General features: G+C 45.0%; 1 protein-coding gene across 2 annotated transcripts; it reads right to left on the bottom strand.

The window, feature by feature from the left end:
• Nucleotides 1-592: 592 nt before the first annotated feature.
• Nucleotides 593-8,143, bottom strand: KCNJ8 (potassium inwardly rectifying channel subfamily J member 8). Of its 2 annotated transcripts, XM_084284651.1 has the most exons (3): nt 7,872-8,143; nt 7,169-7,617; nt 593-3,473 (listed from the first exon to the last, which is right to left on the bottom strand). In XM_084284651.1, the coding sequence occupies exons 2-3, from the start codon at nt 7,531-7,533 to the stop codon at nt 2,573-2,575; spliced, it is 1,266 nt and encodes a 421-aa protein (XP_084140777.1). In that variant the 5' UTR covers nt 7,534-7,617; nt 7,872-8,143; the 3' UTR covers nt 593-2,572. The 2 variants fall into 2 exon arrangements, with proteins under 2 accessions (XP_084140777.1, XP_084140778.1); XM_084284652.1 differs by having other exon boundaries at nt 7,169-8,143.
• Nucleotides 8,144-10,333: the final 2,190 nt, after the last annotated feature.

The following is a 10,333-nucleotide window of genomic DNA, read 5'->3' as shown; positions in this document are numbered from 1 at the left end:
ATGAGGAACACAGCTCCAGGCCCCAAAACTTCCCTGCTGCTCTCTGCAGCCAGCCAGGTGGCTCAACTGGGCTGCTTCTGCCAGCCTGCCTCATCCAGGACTGCAGTGCTCCTTCAAGGAATGGTTTTTGCTCTAAGAGGATTTCTGCAAGGAGCAGGAGCTCAGAAGAAATGAAGATGAAATTCATGATAAAGCTATCTGGGAAGGGTCTGCTTTATGTATCTGTGCAGCACCCTAGCATATGACCAAGGTGCCTTAGCATTATCCCCACAGTACCAATACCCCAGTAATATCAGTGTGGGAAAGAGAGAGTACACCAGGTCTAAAACAGAGAGAAAGGCAAGGGCAAAATTAAAATTAGGAAAAAAAAAAAAAAAAGGTTGTGGTTAAAAATATCTCAGCTGAAATAATAAGAAAATATTGAAATAATAATAAATTATTACTCACAGAGACCATAGAAAAGGCTGGGAGAGAAGAAGGACTAAGAGTATAGAAAAATGAATGGAGAATAGAAAGAAAAAAAAAAAAAAGAAAAGAAATGAGGAGAAAATCAGAGACGGAATAAATCATTGTTGTCACTTTTTATTTTTTTTAGAAAATTTGCTTTTGTACAGCATTTGGCTTAACCATATTTCAAACAGACTTCGTCAAAGAAATTTGTAGCCCTGGAAACGGAGGCCAGAGACAAATTGTATATATTCACTCTGACTTTTCTTGGAAGCTACAGCTGTTCATTGTTTGGACACACAATGGGCAGATTAATATCTCCAGATGTTCACCAGCCATCCTCCCACAATGACGGGCAGGACAGGCAATAAATGCTTTTAGCAGAAACTTGAGTTTCTGCTACTGCTTCAGATAAAGCATTTTGTGGGGAGCACCTGCTCCAAATATACAGAGCCTATGCTACACAGAAATGCTCTTCCATGTCACAACCAACATCAAATGTAGCTGTAAACTGTCCATGCAAGTGCTGATGAATTGACTTGCAAAGAGAATGAGACTCTGGCATTTTTCTTGACTGTTTTACCTGATAGGAGTAAGCAGATATTTAAAATTACAGGAGTATTTATGTAGTTGGGTGGTTTACAGAGTCAGTACAGGGGAGGGAAGTCACTACTTCCCTCAAGCCAGAGACTTAATAAGGCAACTCCTGGAAGAAACATGAAAAGGCAACTCCTGGAAGAAACATGAACAGAAATTTGTCCATAATTAATATTCACAGGGAAAGAAGCATGCATCAATTTAACATTACCAAAGGTGACACAATTAATTGTTATATATGTATATATTCTTGTAAAAAAAAACTTGTGGTGACATTTTGGAGAAGGATGTTGATAACAAATGCCCATTTTAATTTGAAGAGAAAAGCTGCTTACCACCAAATTTCACTGCCATTTTATGTAAAAACACAAGAGAGACGCTGCTGAAAAATACTTCAGCAGCAGTGCCCTACTCCCCCTAACTGAAAATTAGTCATCTGGTTTTGAAAATACTATCATTAATATTATTGCCATGATTCCCTCTCATTCCCATTTACAAATTCCCACTGGCAAAAAAGAGTAACCTGCTGAAGCAAACATACTTAATCCTACAAAAGTAATGTAAGTGAATGAAATAGACTTCCTGCCTTCAATATATTAATCTGTAAGAGAAAAAAAAAAAAAAAAAAAAAAAAAAAGGATTTGGTCTTCCACCAGTACAAGGAGAACATTAAGGACGTGTGCTGTTTCCAACTTGAATAATTTCAGTGACATGTATGCTCAAGTGGTGTCTGGGAAGACTTGAGTCTTGGGTTACAGCTACATAAGAAACGCCTGCTGTCCCATAGTCAGGTATCTCACCCACAGAACAAGAGCAGCGTCCTGCAAGAGGCCATGCCATTTCGTGGGCCTGCTGAACTATTTTTTTTCTGTCCTGGCTCTGCCCAGAGTGGCACCAGGTTTCTTCTGGGGTGGCCAGGTCACTTTGGCTGACTTGCATTGCTCTCAAAATGACTTTACCATAAAACAATGGAAAGAAAAGACTTAGAAAATTGAAGGGAAAATCCTGGCTATTCTCCAGTGAAATCACTGAGGAATTTAGCTACTCTTCAAGAGAACAGAGAATTCACCCCAAGAAGACTGATATCCAAATATTCCTCACAATGTATGTGCAAGCTGTTGATATGCAGCAGTTTTGAACTTCTGCCTGCAGGTGGGTAACCCAGTTCTACAGGAAAAAACACATTTTGTGACAGCCAGCAGAAACAGATAAGAAAGAGACCTTTGATAGGAAAAATATAATTAAAAAAAAAATAGCATGCCATTAAAGGAAGTATAAATACACTTTATATTACATGAGTGGACTGTGTTTTCTTTAGTGTACATGCCATTTTTATTAATTCATACACTAAGTGCTAATGTGTTTCCTAATGCCATTAGGTGGTGCTTTCAGTAAGTAATATAATAAATAGTTCTTAAACAGTCCTTTTCTGCATCATGTTTTCTTTTTCTTCAGTAGAATAAAATTTAAATCAAACTCGACAGTGCCTCCTCCTTTTGAACTCCTCGACCTCACGCAAGGCTGTGTATCACGTTTCTGAGGCACTCTGGCTCCCCTCGGGTGTGATAAACTGCACTTTGGGCACGATGAGGGAGGGATTGGTTCTCCGCATGGAGTTGCTCCTCCGTATGGAGTTATTTCTCCTCATGGAGTTGCGTTTCCGTAGGGAGTTTTGGTGGGACAGCTCACTCTTCTGCAGGGTCTGGATGAGAATTGATGGTTTCTCATCAAGCTCTCGAGCGCTGCAACGTGGTGCTGCCACTTTGACGGTGTTGCCGAATTTGGAGTAGTCAACAGCATACACGCCTTCCTCTTCAGTGACAATGGGCACGAAGCGGTGACCCCACAGGATCTCCTCTGCTATGTAGGAGGTTCTTGCCTGTGTCGTGATGCCAGTCGTTTCTACAACACCTTCAAGTATCACTATGAGCTCCAGATCCTGGAGTGCCAGGTCAGCAGCGGAGATATCATAAAGAGGACTCCTCTTGTCTATGACATGACAAATGATTAAAGGAGCCACCAGGAAAATATTGTTACTTTCAATGGGGTTATCCACAGGGATATCTACTTGGTGAATGGGTATGACTTCTCCTTCAGGGGTCGTAGTCTTCCTCACAACCTGAATTCTCACTGAGGCACTGATGATCATGCTCTTCCTCAGGTCTCCTACTCGAAACATGAAGCAAAGTTTGCCATTTCGAACTGCAATGACTGCCTGCCTGCTGAAAATCAAGGTTTCTGCCCGCCTGTGAGCTTGTGCAGTTTTCATGAATATGCAGCCCAGCATGACAGCATTGATAATCAGACCCACAATGTTCTGTAGGATCAAGACTGTGATGGCCAAGGGACATTCCTCTGTCATCATCCTGCCCCCAAAACCAATGGTCACCTGAACTTCAATGGAGAAGAGGAAAGCAGAGGTGAAAGACCTGGAGGGGAAGATTGCACAAAGTTAACTCAAAGTATATCAAACATTAACTGATAAGCTATTAGCATGTACTTTCTAGAAACAAATGGCCTTAGAGGCCTATTTTTGCAGTCTTTGTACAGTTAAGCCTTCTGTTAACATCAGTGGAAAGACTGCACTCTTGGTGATTCAGTGTTTGCATGATCAGAGCAGCATCTAATGGTGAGAGGAGAAGGAAGACCTGAGAGCCTGAGATCCTATAAGACCGTCTCTAATAGGAGGTGAACCTGAGAAGCTCACTAAAACCTCTGTTCCAGAAGACACGTCCCATGCCATGTTAGCCGACAGTGCTTTAACTCACAGCATGATTTTCCACCTTCTCCTTCCCGTGGAGATCTTGGTGGAGCTGTGGTTTAGGAGACAGGTGAGCAACTGGCTGCACACTGACATTCTCCCACCACCCTGCACCTGGAAAGGAAACTGAGAAAATGGCAGCATTTCACTCATGGTACCTGCCCATCTGTCCTGAGCCCCTTTAACAGGATTCCCTGGAGGGAAAGGGGACATTCCCACATCTCTCACACCTCCCAAACCTACGCTTGCTTCACGACTGAGACTGCTGGATCAGGCTGCAGAGGGAAGACAGTGGCCTCCATGGTCCTCTTTGCACATCCCTGAAGGAGGATAGTACTGTGACCCTGGGCTTGGGTTTAGCTCACTGTTGTGTAAAGGCTAGCTGGAAAATTTCAACACAGAAGTGTACTGTAGAAGTGTGAGTTAAGTTAAATGTCCCTGGTAAGCTACAGTGCTGGACATCAGAGTAGGCTGTCCACAAGCTTTCCAAAACACATGGTTTATAATATTGAACAATGTCACCTCCCCTGTATACACCAGGCTCTTTCATTTCTGTTTATAACACAGATATGTCCTTCACCAAAGTCTCTTATGTCCAAAACTTGTACCTTGGGATTTATTTGGTAGACATGGGATCTCATGAGCTAACATTATAGTGACCCTTCTAACACAGTGCAACACACAAACACTTGAACCATCCTCATGCTCATTGTGGCTTTAACTATAGAAAATATGTATCCTGTCCATAAAGATGGACATTCATTGGTTTTGGTTTGCTTTCCAATGAATTCATTTTAAAATAACTTCTTATTGTTGTTGTTGCTTGTTTTTCCTAACCATATTTGCAGTGAGCCTGGAGTCGTTGGGACCATGAAGAGACATTACAATAGCATAGGTAATACCAGGGATAATTTTCTGTAAAACAAGAAAGCTCATCTTTCAGAAAACCAGCCAGCCTCCACATAGATAACTTTGAAAGAACTTTGTCATTTAGTTCTCTCTCCCCCATCCCCTTATTCTTTGGCAGATCTCCATGTATAGAGGGTTTTATTTCTGCATTTCATTCTAGAGAAATCAGTGATGAGGGATTTTATTAATGTAATTCATGGAATGATTTTTATATTCATAAATATTCATCGACATGCAGAATTAAACTTCTGGCTGAAACTTAATTCAATTTTATTCAACTTAAGGCTCTGTGCAGTGAAACATTCTGATTTCCCTTAACGAGGGGGGAGGAGGAAAGGGGAGGAGATCTACCTTTTTACAGCAGAAGTAACAGAAGCAGCAAGCTTGTACAGCATTTTGAACATGTGGAGAGGGAGCCATAAATGCCAAATTACACTATTCCCAGCTCCCTCTCTTCAGAGCTCTGCAAGTTTTCCTCTTGCGTGGCAATGTCGTTCTAGCCTTAGAAATTCTGCAGTACTTTGAGAAATTGAAGTGTTGTGCAAGTTCCATCCAATGATTAAAATTTCCAAACCCAGGTTTCCCATAAATCTGGAATGGCACCTACTCAAAAAACTCTTCTGAAATATCTTTAGGCCTAAATCTCAGAAAAAGTAAGTTACAAAGTATTTGCTATTGTTTTGGCAGATCATCTCAGCATGAAATATTTTACATCCAGTAATTTACTGCTCTTAAAAATATCAGCAGTCATACTGCTGTTGCATGGCTGTGTCCAAAGTGGTAGCCAGGTTTAAGAAGATGAAGCTAAAAGATTTTCCATGGCTTGAAGATGGATACCTGAGCAGCTGTTTGCTGAAACTCTTTAGGCACTCACAGCAGAGCACCATGTGTGCTGTTTGTCATGGGCTAAGCCACGCAGCTACACCAGTTCATTGGCTCTGTTTATCCCCATCCTTCCAGGCTGTTCTTGCAGCAGCAGGCTTGCTGGGGAGTTAGTGAGGTGCCATGGCTCTCCTTTGTCCTGGTGGCATGAAGCCCTCAGCACCCAGAACAGGCTTTGTGGGGTGGTCTGGGAGTCCCAAGGGGGCCTCCAGGCAAACAGGGGTGTGTCCTCCCAGCTGATGCCAGAGAGCTGCTGGGTGCAGCTACCTGCTAGTTTGGATTGAAAAAACCACATACATCCTTCTCTCTAGGACCAATACACCAAAAATGCTGGGGGTGACATCCTGAAAGACTTCCCCAGTGGTCACAAGCTGGGCCATGACATCTCACTTCAGAGGCAACTGTGGCCACTTAATGGAAAAGAAATAAGAGCAGCCTCCCCCTTCCCTAGCCCCCAAAATTGAGGAAGGTTGGCTTGGAAAATCCCCATTTCCTTTCAGTTTGAAAAAACTAATCTAGCAAAAAAAGTGTCAAAATGAAAGTAGAATGAAATCACTGCTCCCTTATGAGCCAGATCTGATGTACCTTCACACTTGCTGAGGTGCCTCAAAACCTACATGCAACTCCATGTTGGAATTTTCCTCCAAGAGGAGGAAAGAGGAGTGGATACCCTCAGCCAGCTCTGCAGCCCCCTCATGGTCCCTACCACACTGCACCATGTAAAGGCAGTTGCTCTGGCCATTCTGAATCCGGAGCTTTCTGCTTAAAAACCTTGTGCTGTAAAAAGAGATGTTACTGATGGCAGAGCAATCTTGTTGCTTACCCCCACTTCCAAGCAACAAACACTTCTTCTAGCCTGTGTAAGTATGTGCCAGTTTGTCAGAGCCTTGAAAATTGCCATGGCTTTGGGGACGGAGAGGAAAATACTTTTCTTTAACAGCTGACATTTAACCCAGTAGTCCCTTAAGCTTTCACTGTCTGATACATCATGCACGTCATGGAAACAGTTCATCTGTCAAACCGCTGGCCTGTGGCTTCAGCAAGGAACAGGCATTTTGGAGCTGTCTCAAGGGAGCTTTCTCAAAAGACATCTAGCTTTGCCCTAAGCAGCACTTTTCTTGCTAGCTGACACCCATGGCCAGTGCCCTGCTTCTCAGGCAGCGCTTTTGCAGTCGGCAACCTTTTACCAGCATGGCAAGCAGCTTGCACCATGCTCAGGATGCTACCGCTGCCATAGACAACATTACAATACGTGTAACACATACCCACTCTTGTAGCAGGCTCTTATCTCGACAGGCAGGGTATGTTACCCACAGAGTGTGGAGACACATGAAAAGCAGCAGGTCTCCCTCTCTTTCAGATCCTGTAAGGAATCAAAGAAATCTACAGTACAGTATTTTCCAAGCCCAGAAGGCTTGCTGAATTTATGTACTCAAGAGGAAAACACCACACTTTTCAATTGTCTCAACCAAACATCATGGTTCATGTAACCCAAAAGCTGCATTTCAGGTATTGGCAGGACAGCAGGCAGCTCTTTTCCCCCCTTTCTTTGTCCCACCAATTGTACTTTACCTGACACATGTCACGCAAGGTGTCCACTTTGTGCTGTTCGTGGTGCTCTCTGTGCTTGGGTCCATGTCACCATGGGCGAAAGCCACCAGCCACCACATCATGGCGAAGAGCAACCAGCTGCACAGGAAGGACATGGTAAAGATGACTAGTGTGTGACGCCACTTCAGGTCCACCAAGGTGGTGAAAATATCTTGCAGGAATCGCCCCTGCTCACGGATGTTCTTGTGTGCCAGGTTGCATGCCCCATTCTTGGCGATGAAGCGGGCTTTGCGTGGCCGGTCTCGGATGCGGGGCTTGCGCAGGTTCTCAGCAGCGATCCGTGCCAGCACATACTCTTCAGGGATAATACTCTTTCGAGCCAGCATCTTCCTGCCACCATAGTCCACCCAGCAAGATGTGAAACAGGGGCCAGTCCCTCTAGCACGACTCCGGAGGAATCACTGCCGACCCTGAGAAGAGAGAAAAGCCGGTCAGATTTGTCACCCGTGCACTATGGTTAGGTAACCCCACATCAGCAACCCTTACATCAAATGTCACTGTGTGGCTTTATTCTACAGCGCCCTCCCCTTTTCAGCCCATAACTTTTATGCAAGCAGTCGGTATCAGCTCCCGACAGAAAGGAAAGGTACTATTCCGACGCTCCTTGCGGGAAGGCAGGCTGCAGAGCCGTCTCGCAAACTCGGTGTAAAGTAACCTGACGTACGACAGGACGGATCCTCGGGCTGCTTCTCCGGGATGCAGCTGTGCCCGGGTGGGTACTGCAATGTGGGGCGCTCGTTGGTTTGCATCCTCTGGGACTCGAAAAGTTGGGCTCCTCTGCTTCGAACCGAGGCTTGCCTCGCTCAGCAGGGCTTTAGCTGCCGCGACCCTTCCAAAAAGCCCCCATCCGGTCCCCAGAAAGCATCACAACAAGGAGCTGAGCTGGCAGCTGGAGAAAGGGCTGGCGGAGCAGGCGTTCCCGTTTCCCCTCGCAGCCCTCCTCCCGTGCCGGGACTAGGCGGGGCAGCCCTGCCTTTATCCCCAGCCCTGGCCCCAGCCGGCTGCCAAAGCTCAGCAGCAGCGAGCGGGGCTCCCAGCATCACTGCCGGCCGGGCCGGCCCCCCGGCCCCCCTCCGTGGCCCCAGAAGCGGTGCTGTGAGGCTGGAAAAGGCGCCTAGAGGGATGCTGGATGCATCCCCTAGGGCCAGATCCTGCAAATGTAGCAGGGGGCAAGGCGGCTCCCTGCGTGAAGCCCACCTCTGGCAGTAGCAGGGCTGGCAAGCCCAGGGTTTTTTCCTTTTTAGCTTTATCGTACCTCGGATCTCAGTGAGACAGCTTGCAGGCAGAAAGCGAAGTGCATGCGTAAGTATCTGGAGGAGCAACGCCAGAATCTCACGGCCTTTGCTGCTTTTGACAAACTTAATTACCTGTTTCTGCAAGAGGAAAAGAGGCATTCCTTTATATGGTTCACAACTCGTGTTAACTTAGATGGGCGCAGTGTCAGGGCCATTATAATCTTCAACTGGTGGAACAGGCATTGACAGATGGGTATTTATGTATGTGATGGGTATAGGAGAAATTACGGACAATGCCAAAAACAAACAATGATATAATAGAAGTTCAGTCATTTTCCCACAGGTCAAGGTTTACAGTTTTGGCTCTTGTGTTTAATGGAAACTTGCATTCTTGGAAATTACGGCTTTTTTTCCGAAGTCTTAGGGTTTGTAGTAGGAAGAATAAACAGTACATCAACTTTACGAAAAGATCTAAATTTAGATTTTAATGAAGCAAAGTGCAGAGATTTCATTGTGTCGGATTAACTCCTCCATGCCCAAGGAATGTGTGTGTACAGTGAGGAGGTTTCTAAAGTTTTCTGAGTAACACTCAAGTGAATGACCTTTACAGTATAGAATTTACACAGAACATAATACATTACTTCTTTCTATAAACTAGAGACAGAAAGAAATGCTTCACAGGCGTGCTGCAGTCAGGAAGTTTTTAAGTGTATTCAGGCTTGGAAAAATTGAGAAGGCACATTTGAAAGGCAATGTAATCCTCAGCTTGAAGATATCCATCCTGTCAAACACATGCACGTGCTCAAGTTTAAATAGATGAGCGATTCCTGGAAACTTTTCTAGCAGTATCCTTTCTAATACCAAGTATCCAGTAGTCAGAAAAAGAGACAGACTCAAAGCCACGGTCATATTAGGCAACTAACTAAACATTTTTGTAGGAAATTAACTCCAGGCAGATGACCTGCTTCAGTGTGAAAAATCAGGTTCTAAATCAATTACTTTGGATTGTAACCAGGCTTGAGTACAAGCCCAGCAAGTCACTTCTGTGTGTATCTGCAGGATCGGCATTGCTGCCCACTGTGGAAATCGATGGGCTAGCATGGGAGAGCCTGGGAGGTTATTCTGCTACAGATGGAGTGGCAGAGGCTGGTCATGAGGGACTGACTCATTCATTTGATGCAGCCTCCAAAAGAGCATCTCACTTGGGTGTAACTGTTGGAAACAGCTGATTTAGTACACATGCAAAAAATCACCTTTCCTTTTTCCTCTCCCTTCCCTTTTCCCCCTTCTAGCCCCATGAAGCTTTTGTTCCATGCTAAGGCTAGAAACAAGACTGATGTTTCCCCAGTATGGTCACTAGCTGTGTTTCAAAAAACATACAGAGCTGGCAGGAAATTGCATGCAAACCCCCCTCCTTTTGCAGAAGATCCTTGCATATTATTATTTTGCTTTTGACACAACTCATGCCATGCAACCAGTTCTAGTTTTCCCTAAGGTTATTATTGACATCCATAGCTTTATAAATGCAGACATGTAAATACCAGGTGATGCCGCTTTTATTTACTTGCCACCTTAAAGCAAAACCCACCACTGCTTCTGTGTTTAGTCTCCGATCTTTCTCACCATGCCAAGCCACTTTGTCTGCTGGTGTGCCCCTTGCCCCATCTGCTGATGGGGTTCTGAGGAGGAACCTTCCAAAAGCTGGTCAGGTGGAACAGGAACTGCCTTGCAGTCAGAGTCCCCTGCTACCTCCCAGCCCCTCTTGTTTCCCATGAACTGCTGGGGGCTTCCTCACCATGGTGGAGCACCACGTGAGGGTGCCCCACTTCCTCACCATGTATGGAGCACTGTGCATAGCTGGGATAGGAAGGGGTCCCTTCAAACACAGATA

Source organism: Netta rufina, assembly GCF_964035555.1.
Source record: "Netta rufina genome assembly, chromosome: 1".
Classification (NCBI taxonomy): Eukaryota; Metazoa; Chordata; class Aves; order Anseriformes; family Anatidae; genus Netta; species Netta rufina.
This window is presented reverse-complemented; position numbering and strand designations above follow the sequence as displayed.